The sequence below is a fragment of the Python bivittatus genome, unplaced genomic scaffold, assembly GCF_059951505.1.
Source record: "Python bivittatus isolate LINGU-HERP-01145 unplaced genomic scaffold, Pbiv_v1 ctg000100_np1212, whole genome shotgun sequence".
NCBI lineage: Eukaryota > Metazoa > Chordata > Lepidosauria > Squamata > Pythonidae > Python > Python bivittatus.
This window is the reverse complement of record NW_028277038.1, coordinates 380,748-397,337: the sequence shown is the minus strand read 5'-3', so window position 1 is coordinate 397,337 and position 16,590 is coordinate 380,748. Positions and strand designations below refer to the sequence as shown.

Here is a 16,590-nt window from a genome sequence, read left to right as displayed (position 1 = left end):
GAAGGCTTGGAAGGTCTTGGTCCTAAAACAGGCAACCTTCTTTTCCTCGCAGGCAGAGGGTCAGGTTCAACTGCACAGGGCCAGAAAGAGGTTGGGGAAGCCCTGGCTGGCAAAAGTCTCCTCTGTGCTGGGATCCAGGACAAAGGAATCCAGTTGATTCTCTAGGCAAGGGCTCATAGAAGCAAATGCCCTGGGGGTGTTTTAGACCACAGGTCCCTGAGATCCCTTGCCAGGCTGCAGCTGACAGGTGCTGGATTCAAAATGGGAAGAGAGCATCCAGGGGTACCCCCTTTGCATAACTCTAGGACCCCCAGACCAGGAGATGCACTAGAGACCAGTAAACAGCACATCGCTTTGCTGGAATTTGCAGTTGGGATCCGGTAGCCTAATGATTCTTCCCCTTCTGAGAACTTCCATGCCCTCTTGGAAACACACCACTTTTTTGCTGTAGGACTTGACCCAGCGGGGCTCACCTATTTTTACCAACTTCTGGGACAAAAACAGGCAAGTCGGTGAATCAACCCCAGAAATCAGGGTGTCGAGGGCCAGCAGAACGGAAGCGGTGCAAAACACGTGTCCGGGACTAGTTCCCTTCCGCGCTGGGGACAGCTCCAGCACACGTTGTGTCGCTGGCTGGTGCTGACAGACGGCTGGCACAGACGGCGGCCAAGGCTTCTCTGCGGCAACTGCGAGCGCAGAGGGTATTTTCATTTGGTGCCTCTGTTGCTACGCAAACACTCCTGCCTGGCTGAAAACACAGCTGCCCACGGCTCGCCCACAATGGCGGGCTCCCCAGGCCCTGGTCTCTGGCTGGCAGAGGCTGGGCTGTCACCGGGACACGCAGCTGAGCGGACACCACAGTTGGGAACAAAGCGCACGCTGACGTGCCTTTAATCCTGCGTGTCGTGAACACAGGCTGGGAAAGCCACAGAGCTGAAGTTGGCAGCTTTATTCTCCTGGGCAGAAGGCTGCAGCCAAACCCAGACAACCCCCCCACCCCCCGCTCACCAAATATGCTGCTTTCCTACCGAACAAAGGCTGCCCAGAGAATTCAGAACAGCAGGGAGCCCTGTCTGCTTGCCAGAGGGAGTGGAAAGCCATCAGCCCATCTCAGAAGCGGGGGAAGGGGCTGGAGCCCCTCAGGGAAGCAGACACCCCCCCCAAACAGGAGAGCCTGGAGGACTGCCAGGACAGAGCAAGTCCTCTCTCAGTGCCACCATCTGCGATTCAGAAAACACCTTCCAGAGCGAACGGAGGAAGGCCACTGATGGCTGCAGCATCCCCCTTTTTCTGATCAGTGGAAGCTGTGGAAGGGCCCTGCCCTGCAGCAGAGGCTCTGGGGGTCTGCCAGCGCAAGAGAGCCCATCTGCTTTCCCAAGCCTGAATGGGCCCTGAATGGGGCTGCACTTGCACTCTTTAGGGAGGGTGGGGGGCAGAGTCGGTGCCCCACCAGAGAGCTCCTCCCTGCCTGAAGCTGAATCAACCTAGGATGGGCAGGATGTGAGACGCAGCAGCAGCTGGATTGCTGCTCTCTTTGGCTAGCGGGCACCTGCTTTTTCAGGGCAGAGGCCCCAGCTGGGCACCGGGATCTCTCCCTACAGAGTGAGTGGGTCAAGAGCATTGGACAGGGTTAAACGCACCAGCGCCAGAATTGAGAGAGTCCTGGACAGGCCTGGCTTCCACAGAGACCCGCTGCCGGGAGCGCCCCTCCTGCCTCAGAGCAGGTTCACCCCATGCTTCAGCAGCTTCTGCCGGGCCTTGCCGGGCAGATAGACGATGCTGTCCTGGGGGTTGGGCACCCCCGAGTTGAGGAGAGGCGAGCCCCTCTGCTGAAAGTAGGTCTCCTGGATGGTGTTCCGGCAGCCGTAGACAGCCGTGGTGGCGTTCCTGGAACAGATCAACAAGCTGGTCAGGGTGTTTTCTGCCAGGGGAGCTGTGCAGAAAACACGTTGCACAGCTTACGGCAACTGTGCCCACCGTACGAGAGGGCAAATGGGCAGCAACCGCCTGCCCAAAGAGCCTGGTTAAAACATAACATCAAAACAGAGAGTTGTGACACACAGGAAGGGAAGGCCCTTGGCCCTTGCTGCTGCTTCTGTGCACCCGCTTCTAAGGGTCAGGAACCCACAGACAGCGGAAGAGCTGAAACAGTGGCAGGCAGCATGGTGTGGTCCAGCCAGGGGGACTCTCCCCAGCTGCACAGGCCATGCCCCTCTCCCCCCAGCCCAGCTCTACCTGAGCGTCAATTCAGATGCTGTGGGGAGTTGCTCAAAGGTGGCATGGATTAGGCCAGTGGCTTGCAGGAAGAGCTGGTCCTCAGGGCTTGTGGTCTGCAGGAAGTTGGCTGTAGGGGCAAGTCACGCTGTCAACAAAGACGACGCCCGGGGCAGGAGCAGGAAGGGGCACCGGGCTTCCTCCCTCTAGCAGCGGCGCTCCATCCTGGCCAGAGGCCACCTCCCAGCCCCACTCACTGGTAAGGATGTTCTGGACGGCGTCATAGTGAGCAAAGCTGTAGGTGCTCCTGGACGAGGAGAGGGTGCTCTTCGGAAGGGTCTCTGCCAGGTGGACCTCCAGGCCGTTCAGGGAAGCCAGGCTGCTGTGGTACTGTGGAGAGAGAGAGAAGGGCAGCTGGAGGGGTTTGCGGGAGCTCCCTCCTCCCTCAAGGCTCGCCCCCACCAGCTTCTTTGCTCAGCAGGCAGCCCCTCCTCGGTGCCCTGGACCTCCCCTTCTCTTGCTGCACAATCCTACAGGAGTTGCCTTGGAGGAGCCTGCCGGGCAGGGAAGGGGGGACTTGGGTGGCCTCTCCCCATTTCCAGCAAAGGCTGGGGTTCCAGCACGCTGCCTGAGTCCCCCAAATACTCCTGGATGGGGGGCTTCCTCCCAGAGGGCAGGGAAACTGGCCTTCGTCAGCCTTCCAAAGCCCTGAGCCAGGTTGGGGAGGATACACTCTCCTTACCACGTCCTCAACGAAGTCTGCAGAGCTCACCAAGGGCTCTTCGGCCAGGAGGGTCAACACCAAGCCCCGGATGTGGTGAACGTACAAGACCATCCTCATCAACAGGGTCCCGCTGGGCCCATCCGTCCCTCTGGGGGTAGTCTCGCTGTCTTTGCTGCTGGCCAGGTCTCCCTGGGAGCCCCTGTGGAGGCAGGGCGGGACTGCTGAGCCGGGCACCTCCTGCGCGGTCTCTCCCCCAAGGGGCGGGGCTCGCTGCCTCCCTTGAGGAATGGTCGGCCGTCTAGATGGGAGGACATCGGTGCTGCCCATCCCCATGGAAGTTGGCCAGACCCCCTGGGAGGGTGCAGGGAGGCCAGAGGGCCTCTGTTGGCAGCAGCAGCGAGAACGTGAGGCTGGGAACCTACTCAGGGAGTCTGATGGGAGTCACTGAAGCCACACCTGGGCCCCGAGGGACCTTCACAACTCCAGTCTTACCCAGTCGTCCACTCCACAGACAATTCCCGGAGAGCAGCCGCTTCATCCTCCAAGAGGTAAACAGGCATGACGCAGACCCCTGGCGGTAAAGTCATTGGTGCAAAAGGGGTCAGAGAACTGCCTAGAGAAAAGAGTAATCAAGTATCTGCACGGGCTCAGGGAGGAGTCTGGCAAGTGGACAGCAGGGGCCAAGGGGCAAACTGCCAGCTCAAGAGGTCAGAGTCACGCCCCAGCCCTCGCACACTTACCCTCCTTGAGTTGTGCTGCCGCCTTTTCTGGCCCACTCTAGAATGGAAGCAGAGAATTAGCCAGAGGACGCAAAACTACAAAAAAGGCATTTTTTCCCCCAACCAGAGTTACTTCATGACCATTCCTCCCCTCTCCCGCAAAGATTATTACAGTGGTACCTCGGGTTACGAATTTAATCTGTTCCGTGACTCTGGTCGCAACCCGATTTGTTCGCAACCTGAAGCAAATTTTCCCATAAGGTTCAATGTAATTACAGTTAATCCATTCTGGCATCCGCGGACCACGCGTCAAGGGCGGAAAAATGGCTGCGGACCACGTGGCACGGGCGGAAAATGGCCGCGGACCACGTGGCACGGGCGGAAAAATGGCCGCGGACCACGTGGCACGGGTGGAAAATGGCTGCGGACCACGTGTCACGGCGAAAAATGGCCGTGGATCCAGTTCGTACCCCGAGGCGGAGTTTGCAAACTGAGGTAAATTTTTGCGGCCAGAGCTGGTCGTAACCCAAAAAGTTCGTAAGCAGAGGCGTTCGTAACCCGAGGTACCACTGTATACCCAGAATCATCCAAGAGATATTTGCGCGTGTTCTAAACCCACCGAGGACAGAACGACAACTTACATTTTCATCCTCTGCTCTCTTCTGCAGCAAAACCCTGGCGGTGAGCTCCGGTGGAAGCTGCGTACTGACCACCCTGCACAGGGAAAAGGCGGAGAGATCACCCGCACAGGCCTTGCGCAGCTGCCAGTCCCTGAAGAATAAAGCTCTTTGGTCCGACCAAGTGTATGACAAGGCTCTCAACCGCTCTGCCACGCAGAGGCGCTCGCGTTGGCGTGTGCATACGGGGTAGAGGGATCTAGGCCTGAATTGGCACACAGCCATTGTGGGGGCTAGCTGACTGAATTGAGGCAGTCCTTACCCGCTCAGCAACTGCCAGCGCGGTAGACCCTAAGTCTCAACTCTGAGCCCAGCTGCCCAGATACTCACAGGCCCTTGTAGAGGATGCACCCGGCCAGCACGTGGCGACAGCGCTGGCAGCTCTGCAGGATGAGGGCTGCTTTCAACAACAGCAAAGGGTCCACCTGCCAGGGAGGAGGAGGCCACAGTGAATGACGCCTTCTGGGTCCCTCTGGGGTCGTTGCCTCACCCCAGCCCTTCCTCCTTTTGACTGAGCCATAACAAAGCTCGGGAAGTAATTCTCAATAAAATAGGACCCAGCTCTTCTGGGAGGTACCTTGGTTTTGTCTAAGGCCCAGAGGGAATTAAAAATCTGATGGAGGTCGCTGGAGTTTTGCTGCAGATGGTCCACATACTGCTCCCACTCCTGGTCCAGATCCTCCTGTGAGCGCTCCTAGGAAGAGCACAGAGCACCACCGTCAAATTGGGGGCGGGGGCAGAACCACCCAGGATTCAAGAGAGACAAGCGACAAGCGCCTAACAAAAGCCGCTGGTGATGTAGCAATGCCCCTCAGCATTTCTCTGGGGGTGGGTGGGGCACAGCCACTACCAGCCTCGCTATACCTGGAGCAGAGGGAAGTTTGAGCCAGTGCTAGAATAAACCGCAGACTGATATGATGCTAACCACAACCGCAGTACCAAACTGCCGGGACTTTTCCAAACTGCCTAGGAAGCTGGAGGGCCAACCGGTGCAGAGACTGCGATCTCTGAGGTCTCAAAGCATACCCAGTTGTTTCCCCGGCGTTATACGCTGCTCTTGCGAGTTGCTTACTGTTAGGCATCGGCTCCTGCAACAGCGGAGCTCCAACAGCGTGCCATTTCATGGCCTCACGACATGCGGCGGTTTCGTACAATGGCTTTGTAGAACCGCCCGGTAGCCGTACATCACTTGCCCTTAGCCGTGGCCCCCGGCAGTCGGCCACCCCAGCTCAGGAGGAGGGGAACGGCCGTTCAACAGACGGGGTGGGCGGCTGCAGCAGTAAATTACGATGGCAGACGTTCACCGCAGGGATGAGAAAAACGCAACCGGCGGGTAGGGGCCCCGCGCAGCTGCACGGCTCCAGGCTTCCAGAGCAAGCGGCCCCAGGTCATCGCCAAGGCCATCGCCATCAGCCCAGCCCAGCCCAGCCCAGCCCAGCGCCGCGCGAGGAAGGGGACGCGCGGTGCGCACCCACCGCGTACGCCCGGGAAGCCGGCCCGCTGTAGAAGCGGAAGAGCCCGAGCATCCGCTCCAGGAGCCGCCTGCAGCTGAGGTCCGAGAGGTCGGCGGCGCAGCCCAGGACCTGCGGCGAGAGAAGGGCGTGACGGAGCAGCAGCAGCCGCCGGGCCGGGGCCGGCGCCCGCCCGCCCGCGCCTCGGACTCACCCACAGGACGCTCCCCTCGGCCCGCACGGCGAACTTGCGCTTCCGCAGCCGGATGAGGCCCGGCGGGGAGCCGGAGATGTCCAGCGCGCAGCGGACCGTGCCCGCGACCTGCCCGCAGAGCAGCTCCTGCTCGTCCCGGGGCGTCTGCAAGAGAGGCGGTCGGAGGGGGCGGTCGGGCCGGAAGCCCCCGCGCCCCCTTCCCTCATCGGCCAGTCCGCCCAGAAGGACCCGGGCTCCGGGTCGCGGCCAGCGCTTGGCTGCGCGGCAGCGATCGATCCCCGCGAGGCGAGGCGAGGCGAGGCGAGGCAGAAGGGAGCTGCGGGCCCTCGCCCTCCGCCCAGCCCGCGTTGAGACCCCCGCCCTACCTGGCGCGGGAGGAAGCAGCGGATCCCGGCGCGCGTGGGGTCGCCCTCGCCCCGCACCCTGGAGGCGTCGTAGAGGAAGAAGCAGCGCCACCTGCGGGAGAGGGCGGGGTCAGCGGGGCCCGGGGCGCGCGGGGGCCCCGGGGCCCGGGGGCGCGTACCAGGCGGAGGCGGCCATCCCGCGGGCGCGGCGGTTCCGGGCCCCCCCGCGGCGGAACCCGCCGGCCTACGCGCGGGAAGAGGGGCGGGCGCGGCGCCCACGGCCCCCACGGGGCCCTCTGCCCATGCTCAGGAGCTCTCTCGGTCCGGGTGCGAAGCGGTCACTTCCGCCCGGAAGTCACGTGCGCAAGAGCGGTTCCGGTCCCGGCGACCCCTTCCGGAAGTGGGGGAAAGCGGCCTGCGCGGGGGGCGCCGCGGAGCCCCCCCGAGCGAGGCTTCCCGCGGAGGAGCCGCGGCTCGGGCCAGCTGCCGTTCCCCCTCGCCCCGCGAATGGCGGCTCCCGGCGGCTGCATCCGCGCGCCTCTCCTCGCTGGGCCGCGCGACGGGGGCCGCGGAGGGACAATCCTCGCGTTTCGCGCCGCGGCTGCCGGCACTGTTGCTGCTGCTCCGGCATGGCCGAGGACGGGGGCCGCCCCGGAGGGGGGAGGCGGCGGCGGCGGCGGCGGCGGCGGCGGGAGGAGGGGATCGAAGACGAGGGCCCAGCGGCGGCGGAGCGGCAGCGGCGGCGGCTACAGGAGGCGCGGTGAGGCCCCCGCAGGACGGGAGGAGGCGAGGCAGCCCCGAAGCCGGGCGCCTGGGCGGTCGGGCGGGCGCCTCCGCGCGGGGCAGCCGGTCTCACGCAGCGCCCGCTTCCCCCTCTCTCCGGCAGCTCCGAGCTGGAGGACTCAGGCTTCTGGGACGCGAGCCGAAGTAAGGCCTCTTCGGCGCGTTTTTCCGCCCGGCTGAGGACGGCGGGGGGCCGCTTCCGCGGGGCCGGGAGGAGAGGTTCCGCCGGGGCGGGGCGGGGCGGGCGGCCGGGCCCTCCGCGCTTGCAGGCCGCGGGGGAGGCAGGCAGGCACCGGGCGCGTGCGCGGCCTGCTCCGGCGCCCCCGCTCTGACCTCTCCCCCCGACCCAGGGACCATCCTGAAGTCTCTCGGCCCCCCGCCGGCAGCCGAGCAGGACGCGTTCGCGGCCGTGGGAAAGCTGCGGGACGCCCTCCCGGAAGACGGCGGCGCGGCGGGCCTGCGGTGCGTGTGTTACGGCCTCGGGAGCTTCTGCTCCTGCGCCAAGGCGCGCGTGCAGCTGGCCTTCCTGCTGCTGCTGCTGGACGAGCTCAAGGTCGGTCGGTCGGTCGGTCGGCGGCGCGGCGCGGCGCGGCGCGGCGGGGCGGGGGCCCCCGGCGCGAGTCACGGACCGCCCCTCCCCTCCCCTCCCCTCCCCGCTCTCGCGCCGCAGGTCCCCCCGCAGGCGTGCTGCGTGTTCGATCCCGTCTTCTCTGCCCTGGAGATGGAGGTGCTGAGCGGCCTCGGGCTGACCGTGTTGCGGCGGAACGAGGTGAGCGTGGCGCAGTCTCCGCCGCCACGGCCGGGGCCGCCGCCTGGGGTGGGGGGAAGGGCCGAGCGGTCCTTGGCACGTCCTTTGCTTGCCCAGGAGGGAAAGCGGAGCATCGAGGGCCCCACCCTCTTCTACATGATCCACTGCGGGAAGGCGCTGTACAACAACCTGCTGTGGAGCAACTGGTCCGTGGAAGCGCTCTCCCAGATGGTGGTCGTAGGGAACAGCTTCAGGGGCTTCGAAGAAAGGTACGGGCTCCCCCCGCCACCTGGGCAGGGAGGGCATCTGCGGCAGTCTGTCCCCCGCACCCTTCTGCAGTCTCTTTGTCCTTTCCGGGCCCTGGTCAGGTTTGCCTAAACCTGGCCTGTTGAGTCTGGATTCCTGCGCTGCAAAGGCGCGAATCATAGCTTGCCGGTTGCAGAGGCTGGGCCACAGCATCCCAAGCCGTCCACGTGGCACATCAACCGCTTGCCGGTTTGGCTGGTCCCTTTCCTTGCCCACCTCTGCATTTTGAGAGCTCTGATGAAAGCTGTGCAAGGGCCTGCCTGAGTTTTATTTTCCCGCCCTCCACCTTTTCTAATGTCTTTTGTCTCTCTTCCCCCAATTCCCCCTTTAGGCTGCTGGCCAAAGTCTTCCATGAGAATTACAGTTACATTGCCAAGGTGGGTCTTCCTCACTTACCTGGGTAATGGTGGTCTGCCCCCATTTTTGCAGAGCCCCTTAAAGCTCCTTTGACCAGAGCCAAACTTGCAAGCCCGCCCTCAGAGGACAGAAACCACAGCTGGGCAGCTCAAGGCCAGCTCCTGGCAGCACATCTGCCCTCAAGCCTTCGGTGACTGGTAGCCTTGCACGGATTATGCAATGGGGGAGCTGAAGTCCTCTCTGGTGGCCTTCAGTATCTGGCAGCTCTTCTAGCTTGCAGCTGCCAATGGACCACAAGTCTGAGACTCCTTCTTGCACTCACTTGCACCCAGGTGCTGGAGGCAACCCAGGAGGAAGCCCTTCCGCCCCACCCGCGGCACCTGGATGTCTTCAACGACACGTCTGTCCACCGCTTTCCTCTGGAGAAACTGAGGGACCTCCCACAGGATTGCTGGGCCTGCCAGCAGGAGCCCGTTTACCCAGAAGAGGCGCAACTGGAGATCATCAGAAACAAATCCCGATAACATTTCCACCCTAGAAGATGCACAGAAGGGGGGGAGGGGCTGCAGCAGCAGTTTGTGGGCATGCGGCGCAGTGAGTCCCACACCACAAGTCGAGGACATTGTGCACTAAATAACTCTTGGTTGTGGAGGAGTCTCTGGCCACTGGGCTTTAACCAGGTCCCACTCCTCACGCAGAGCAGAGGTGGGTGGGTGGGTGGGAGCAAAACAGTGCTGGCAGGTGTTGCTCCTTCCAGGAGACCAGACCAGGATCTTCTCCCCAAAATGCTTTTTTTTTTCCTAAGAACTTGGTGGCTGACCTACAAAGCTCACCCACTCAGCAGACCAAGCTCAGCTGCTGTTGCGTGACAGAGACTCCAGGGATCTACCAGCCACCCAAATGCTTTTATAACGTTTCAATTAAAAAAGTCCTCCAGAACTCTTTCTGTGATTTCTATTACACGGCAGTTATTCTCCTCTCCTGCCTTTCTCAAGCTCCTTTGGTGGCTTGCCAAATCAAAGGTGGTTTGCTTCTCTTTCCCTCCCCCCCCCGCCCCCGCAAAGGCTCAGTGGCTTGAGCATTTCACTAGTCTGCAGCCTTCTCCCTGCTGGCAACCCATAAATTGTAGCAGGTGAAAGCCGCAGAATAAGCTAGATGTACTTTATTTACATGTCGAGTTCTCTCTCTGGGCTGCATCTTTTCCAGCCCTTTTCACAAGGGAGCTGATGGTGCCAGGAAACCCTGAGCGCGTCCATGCATTCTGTGGGGTGGAGGCAAGGTGGGGCAGCCTTTCTGGCCCAGCCCCTTGTGCTCACTTGGCCATGTCGATGAGGCTCTGCAGGGAGGTAGGGACCCAGGTCTTCTCGCCCTGCACAAAGACTACCCCCCGGTCAATATAGATGACAATGCGCCCAAAAGTGTACAGCTGTTTTCCTTCGTGCCGCTTCCCGATGACGGGCATGAAGACAATGTTGTGCTCCTCTGCTTTGGTCTGGATGAGGTCCTTAAAGTTCATGGGCACAGAACTGGCAGCCATGCCGATCCCACGCTGCGCCATATTCTCAGCTTCTCGGCGCTCCTGCATGGCTTCATACTGGAAGTCCTTCCGGCGTTCCGTGTGCGTGAGGTAGGCAATGTTCTCCCGTGCACCGGGCTGCATGTAGCCCCCTGGCAAGAGAACATGGGAAAGGGTAAGGAAAGAGCCTAGGGGCTGAAGCTGTAGCCTCTCATTTGCACCGCCCCCCTTTCTATAATCAGCCAAAGCCTGGCCAGGTATCCAGCCCTTGAAGCATTTCAGATGACTGGGAGAACAGCCCCCGCCCGCACTGCACACACACCGACACTGGAGGAGACTGCTCTGTTCATGATGTCCAGGGCTTCATTGAACTTCTCCTTGATGGAGGGGTGGGCCAGCACCTGGTCAGAAAACATAGACTTCCAGCCCAGGTACCACTTGGTGATCTCTTCATAGTTGGGGTTGTTGCTGAGCCAAGAGCACAGCACCTGTGGGGGGAGAAGAGAGAGGGCGCTGCCACAACAGCCCATCACAAGCTGTGCTGGCTCTTGGTGCCCCTCCCGCTGGCATCACTGGCACCCTAAGGGCTCAAAGCCAAGCCTGTTTGGGAGCCGCAGATCGAGGATGTGCTTGTGAGCAAGAGAAGGGAAGGGAGCCAAGATGCTCGGTTGCTCTTAGGGCTCTGGCAGGGTTGGGTGTGGTGGCTCTTAAGCCCAGCCGGCTCCTGAGGGCAACCCACCTGCAGCCACTTGGGGAAGAAGTGCTTCTCCAGGAGCCCCACCAAGCTGGAGACAGAGACCACCCCTTCCCAGTCCATCACCCAGAAAAAGGCATCCATGTGCTGCTGGTGGGGGTTGATGATCAGCTCGTTGAGACACAGACCTGCGGGAGGGAGAAGAGTCAGCAAGAAAGGCAGCCACCCGTTAACTTGGGCAGCAACTTGCTGCCCCCCATCACTCTTTTGGGGAGCTGCAATGGGGGGGGTCTCCAAAACTGGGCTGGGGAGGAAAGCAAGAGCAAGAGCTCGCAGTTCCCTTCTCCCTCCCATGAGGATGATCCCTGCCTCGCCTCTGAATCTCCACGTGGGGATCACAGCAAAGCTGGCCTTGGTCTGGAGCCCAGATCCTTCTAGTCAGACTGGCCCCCTCCCCGTCCTGGCTGATGAGGAAAGTGAGCAGGGGGAGCTTCCTGGGGTGGCAGCTGCCAAGCAACAGCCTTTTTTTGCCAAGGCCAGACAGACTGGCAGGAAGGGGAGCTCTGGGGTGCTCGCCAGCCAGAATCTCAGCACTCCAGAGGCGGACAGTCCACCCCCGCCCGTCCGGCCCATGCATGTTACTGAAAGAAGGCGCCGCCTGGGCACTGCTGGAGTCTCAGAGGACAGGACTCACCCAGTTTGGGCACAATGTTCTTGACCATGAAGGCCTCCCAGGAGCCCGGGGTGAAAACCTCCTTCCAGGGCTGCAGAATCAACTTGGCTGAGGAGTCGCTGGGGTGCCATTTTTGGAGGGCGTTGGACAGCTTGTTGCGAATGGGAGAGTAGAGGGGCTCGAGCCGGGCCCGCATCAGGGGAAGCCAGGGGTGTATCCACGAGTGGATGGGGACGGTGTCGGTTAGGGGGTTCCAGTTCTCCACCTTGAAGCAAGAGTGGGAAGAAGCGCAGGGGAGGAGTTGGGAGGCTGGTGCTGCTGAAAGGAGAGCTCCCTCCTCTTCCCAGGTTCTCCCTCTGGGTTTCTCACAGCAGCCTGAAGTACCCCCACCACACCTCCTTCTGCAGCTTGGGGAAGATCAGCTGGTCCAGAATGTTATCCAGGATCCACACAGGAATGATGTGCCTCCAGCTGTCAAGGAAGTCCACGATCGGGATGCAGTTCCGGGGCTGCCACTGTGCCACGATGTTTCGCACATACGGCATCCAAGTTTCCCACATCAATCTGAGGATCCCAAGTGAGCGGTTCAGGGCCTAAATCTACCCAGTTTGCTCCTGGGAGAATTTTAAGAGACCACACTCCCAGCAACTTCTTTTCCCAGCTTTATCTCATGGACTTAGAAGAAGCCTGCATCTTCCTTGCTCAGGCCTTGAGAGAAAGCTGAGTAGAGCAAGATGCTCCAAGCTGTGGGATAAGCATCCTGTTTTCTCTGGGGCCACCTGTGCTGGGATTTCTAATCTGCCTTGCCACAAAGACCCCAAGCAGTAATCCCACCCAAGGAAGGGGTGTAAATGAAGATTTGGGACTGTTTCTTCTTGGGAAGAACCCCTCTCTCCTTTCCTGCTGGAGGCTCACCTGTGAAAAGCATCTGAGCTGAGGTCCTGTGCACTGTGGGACAGCAGCTGATCATTCTCCAGCAAGGTTTTCCATTTAGCCAGGATCTCTGTGCCGGATGTGCAGTCCTGCAGAGGAAGGAAAGAAAGTTTGGGTGAGATATGCACTAAACCACAAGCTTAAGGAGACGAGGTTCTTCTAACGTTTCGTGCATTTGGGAGATTTGGTGATACAGCCATTTGAAAGAGCCAGGTAAGAGCACAGAGACATCCATCCGAATGTGAAGCTTGCAAAACGTTTTCAGCACGGAGGGCCACCTTTGCTCCCTGCGCCCCCCAGCTTGGGACAGGCCAGGGAGGAGGCATGTTTTGCGATCTTGCTCGCATCAGCAAACTGGCGAGACGTTTTCCCTCCAAGCCCTCAGAAGCCCCTTTGGAGCTGCATACAAATTACCACAGAAGCCCCACCTTGAGAGGATCCCAGTTCTTGAAGTAGTCCTTGACCAGAGGGAAGACGATGGCCACAGCCAGGTCCACGCGGTCTGACATCTGGTATTCTTCATAGTACTTATCCTGGAGGGTCTCAAATATCTTGACGCACTCAGGCAGAGTCAGGGGGTCTTCGCAGTTGGGCTGCATCCGCCTCTCACACTCCTCCACGAGCTCTAGCACCTCGCTGAGGTTGCGGATGTCTGCTTCCTCCCGCGAGAGGACCTTGGCCGTCTTCTCAATCTCGTGGGTCAGGTTGACCACCATATCCCGCTCGTACTGCAGCTGCCGGTCGTTCTGGATGATCTCCTGCTCCGTCAGGTCAATGAGCAGCTGCAGATTGTGCTCCAGCTCTGGCAGGGAGAACGTCTGCATCCTGGCATCCTTGCCCGACGGAGGCAGCTGCTGCTGGGGACCGTCCTCCGGGACGTTGTGCTTCTGGCTGATCTGGCTGTAGCTGTAGTAAACCTTCTGCTCCCGGCCTGTCATGTCAATCACCTTCCAAAAGAGAAGCAGAACACGGTGGGGAGTGGGGGGCATTACAGGCCCCAAGAGGGCACACGGAGCAGGGGGACAGCCAAGTTAGGCTACTGATGTTGGTGGTGGTGCCCATTCCACGCCCAAAGCACCAAGAAGGCAGCTGGTGATTAAAGCCTGCAAGCTCAGACCGTGGAAAAATGCTTACTGCTGCATTTCCTGGCTGGAGCAGGATTGCTTTGCCCCCTTCATCCCTCTTCCCCCAGCCCATCCCTCTACAGCCATCTATCTCACCTTGACCTGCGCCAGCTCCTTCTGTGGGGCAGACAATTGCTTGCCCGCCCTGCCCTTGGCCTTCAGCTCCTCCACTGTCTTGTATGTATACTTTGGTTTTTTCTTGCCCCCGCTGGGGTCTTTCCGCCACTGGCTAAGTTCCTTTTGAAATTCCTGGGGGCAGAGGAGAAGAAAGTCACAGGCAGGGTTTGATCCACAAGGCCCCCATTCTGTAATGAGATCAACTAGGGGATTGCGTTGGGTGGGGGTGCTGTTCCCCCAAAGAGGCAGGCAGCCACAGAAGGCGTTCCCAGCAGCCAGGTATTTTGCAGGAGATAAATTTCAGCTCCCAGGCCTGCTGCCTGACTGTAACGCAAGCCCTCCCAACCCCGCCCCAGTTCCAAAATTTCTGGCATGAGCCATTCGGGTATGGGAAAAACCATACAGAAACATAGGAAGACTTTAGCGAGCCATCCTTGTTTTACTGTAGAGCAGAGACAGAAAGCCTTCTCCCACGCCAGCTGTAATGTGGCAAAGGAGAACATGGGGTTGTACCTCCTCTTCTTCTTCATCAGAGTCAACAATGGGGAAGTCTTGCAGGGACTGCGTGGTTCGCTCCGAGCCATATGCCCCAATAGCCGCCTTGCCTTTTCTCTGCTTGGCCTCAATGGGGTTGATGATACCTAGGAAAGTTCTTGAGGGTCAGAACAGAGCGCCCCCCAGAGACAGCGATGGAATAGCCCAGCCTGGGCAGGCACCCCAGCAGCTGCTCCCTTGGGCCAGACACGCAACCCGCCCTGTGGCCACCTGGGCTGAAGATCCACAGGGACTCTTCATCACGGAAACAGCCAACCAGAATTCTAGACATGGCCCGCCGCGCTAAACTTCTTGCAGGTGGATGCAGCTGCCATCAATGACGGTTTCAATTTTAACAATAAATCAAAACTAAACTCACAGGTTATGCCACCAACATCCCCTGAATTTTATAAATTACTAATTTGGGATGATAATGGATAAGAACGTGTTTTTTTAAAGGTTTTTTTATCCTGCTGTAACTCAAGGCGGTAAATGTACCTAATGCTCCTTCCTCCTCCCGTTTTCCCCACAACCACCACCTGGGAGCCGAGTCGGGCCGAGGGAGAGGGAGTGGCCCGAAGTCCCCCAGCCGGCTTTCCTGTCTAAGGCGGGCCCAGAACCCCCCGTCTCCTGCTTTCCAGCCCGGGGCCTCCGCCACAAGACCAAGCCGGCTCTGCTACAGCTTCTCAGGGAAGTTTCTGCGGTGCAGGAACGGGAGGAAGGCAGAGACACTCTGCGCAGGAAGCGCCGGCCCTACCTTGGGCGTTCTTCCCCAGGCCTCTGCCGGGCACGTAGCCCATTTTCTGAAGAAGCTTCTGCCCGATGCCCTTGGTGTGCCTCTCCCAGCTGCCGAAATCCGTGAAGGACTTGGTCCCGCCGACGAAGCCCTTCTGGCTGGGCTTAAAGTTGCCGCCCTGCGTTTGGGGGAGAGCGGGGGGAAGGAGGGTGAGCATCCCCTCCGAGGGGGCGGGGCGGGGCGGGCGCCCCCTCCGCGGGCCGCGACTCACCGTCTTCAGCTTCTTCGGCACCAGCTCCTTGGGGGGCTCCTCCGCCCGCGCCCCGCCCTCCTCCTCCTCCGAGTCCTCGTCGGGGCCCTCCTCCGAGTCCTCCGCCGGCGCCGCCGCCCCCTTCTTCAGCCCGGCGCTGATGAAGCTCACCGGGGCGGAGTAGTCCCGGGACCTGCGCGAGCACGCGGCTTTTAGGGCGGGGGGCCTGGAGGCGCCCCCGCCCTGCCGCCGCCCCCCGCTCCCCGCCCCGCTCCCGTCCCCCGCTCCCCGCCCCGCGCACCGCTTGCCGCCGAAGCTGGGCCGCTCCTCGTCCGAGTCGCGCTCGGCCCACATGCCGTAGATGGCCTCCTCCTTGGTCTGCCGGTGCCGCTGCCGGTTGGGGTTGAACTCGTTCTGCAGGTCCCACTCGCTGACCTCGAAGCTCTCCATCTCCACGCCACCGTCCTCCGCGCCCGCCTCGCCGCGGCCGTACAAGTGCGAGAGCGACATGACGCCGGCGGGCAGCGGAAACGCGCCGGGCCGCCGCAGACCTCCGCTGCTTCCGCTTCCGCTTCCGCGCGCCGGCGGCTTCCGGCGCGCCGGCCGCCGCTGCGCCTGCGCCTGCGCGGGGGCGGCCGCTCTCTCTCGCCGTCTCGGTGGCGCGGCGGAGCGAGAGGAGGGGGAGCGAGGAGGCCGGGCGGGCTCGGGGCAGATGCGCTCTTGTTCCCGGGGGAGGAGCGCGTGCAGATCGAGCAAGGCGGGGCACGGCGGGTTTGCGAAAGCTCTCACCCGGCCGTCTGCCTGCAGAGCTCCCTCCCTCCCTCCCTCCCTCCCTCGGAAGCAGGAGCCCCCAGCCCCTCAGAGAGGGGAGGGAGCCCCGAGCCCACCTCTCCTTCCAAGGGCTGAGCCGAGCCCGGCGGCCCCCCTCCCCCTCCCCCTCCCCCTCCCCCTCCTGGCCGAGGCCAGAAGGCTCCAGGCAGGACGAGCGGAGGGGGCGGCCGCCGCCGCCGCCGGGGGTCCTGCGCTTCCCACGGAGGGTTTCGCCGCAGCAGACCGCGCTCGCGTTGCGGCTCTGGGACACTTACTCGCAAAGCCCGCCGGAGCCGGCTGGAGGGCGGATCTGGCGTTCGCGGTGGCCGGGCGGAAGAGAGGCTGGGTCGGCGAGAGGCCGGCGGCATCAAGCGCCCGGGGGCGCCGGGAGCAGCAGGGCAGGAAGCGCAGTCCGCGGCGGCCACGGGCTTGGGCTTGGGGTAACTGGGTCGCCCCCGGCCTTGCTACTTCGGGCCGAGGAACGGACAAGCCCGCCGGGATGAAACCGCCGGAGGGTTGCCGGAGCCGCTTTCGTTGGTGGTTGGCTGCCAGCCGACGCCGCTGGGGACGGCGAGCCTGGCCGCGGCGAGACCGCAGAGCGAGCGGGGATCGCAGGCGGCGGCGGCGGCGGCGGCGGCGGGAGGGGGCAGCAGCTCTGGTGGGAAA

General features: G+C 61.7%; 3 protein-coding genes across 9 annotated transcripts; 1 reads left to right on the top strand and 2 right to left on the bottom strand.

Moving 5' to 3' along the window:
* Positions 1–861: 861 nt before the first annotated feature.
* Positions 862–6,661, bottom strand: HPS4 (HPS4 biogenesis of lysosomal organelles complex 3 subunit 2). 4 transcript variants are annotated; one of them, XM_088135036.1, is made up of 13 exons: positions 6,523–6,661; positions 6,365–6,455; positions 6,000–6,143; positions 5,810–5,917; positions 4,912–5,028; positions 4,665–4,759; positions 4,299–4,428; positions 3,679–3,715; positions 3,431–3,551; positions 2,957–3,137; positions 2,472–2,604; positions 2,236–2,344; positions 862–1,887 (listed from the first exon to the last, which is right to left on the bottom strand). In XM_088135036.1, the coding sequence occupies exons 1-13, from the start codon at positions 6,537–6,539 to the stop codon at positions 1,716–1,718; spliced, it is 1,455 nt and encodes a 484-aa protein (XP_087991162.1). In that variant the 5' UTR covers positions 6,540–6,661; the 3' UTR covers positions 862–1,715. The 4 variants fall into 4 exon arrangements, with proteins under 4 accessions (XP_087991162.1, XP_087991163.1, XP_087991165.1 ...); XM_088135037.1 differs by having other exon boundaries at positions 3,431–3,509; XM_088135039.1 differs by having other exon boundaries at positions 4,299–4,371.
* On the top strand, positions 6,646–9,337 carry SRRD (SRR1 domain containing). 4 transcript variants are annotated; one of them, XM_088135044.1, is made up of 7 exons: positions 6,646–7,103; positions 7,230–7,270; positions 7,477–7,679; positions 7,797–7,895; positions 7,992–8,143; positions 8,512–8,557; positions 8,870–9,337. In XM_088135044.1, the coding sequence occupies exons 1-7, from the start codon at positions 6,646–6,648 to the stop codon at positions 9,059–9,061; spliced, it is 1,191 nt and encodes a 396-aa protein (XP_087991170.1). In that variant the 3' UTR covers positions 9,062–9,337. The 4 variants fall into 4 exon arrangements, with proteins under 4 accessions (XP_087991170.1, XP_087991169.1, XP_087991168.1 ...); XM_088135043.1 differs by having other exon boundaries at positions 7,797–8,143; XM_088135042.1 differs by having other exon boundaries at positions 7,477–7,895.
* Positions 9,338–9,683: 346 nt separating this feature from the next.
* On the bottom strand, positions 9,684–15,893 carry TFIP11 (tuftelin interacting protein 11). The gene is made up of 12 exons (XM_088135035.1): positions 15,416–15,893; positions 15,136–15,307; positions 14,886–15,042; positions 14,108–14,235; positions 13,574–13,726; positions 12,782–13,300; positions 12,336–12,442; positions 11,816–11,984; positions 11,442–11,685; positions 10,793–10,935; positions 10,376–10,541; positions 9,684–10,205 (listed from the first exon to the last, which is right to left on the bottom strand). The coding sequence occupies exons 1-12, from the start codon at positions 15,622–15,624 to the stop codon at positions 9,850–9,852; spliced, it is 2,523 nt and encodes an 840-aa protein (XP_087991161.1). The 5' UTR covers positions 15,625–15,893; the 3' UTR covers positions 9,684–9,849.
* Positions 15,894–16,590: the final 697 nt, after the last annotated feature.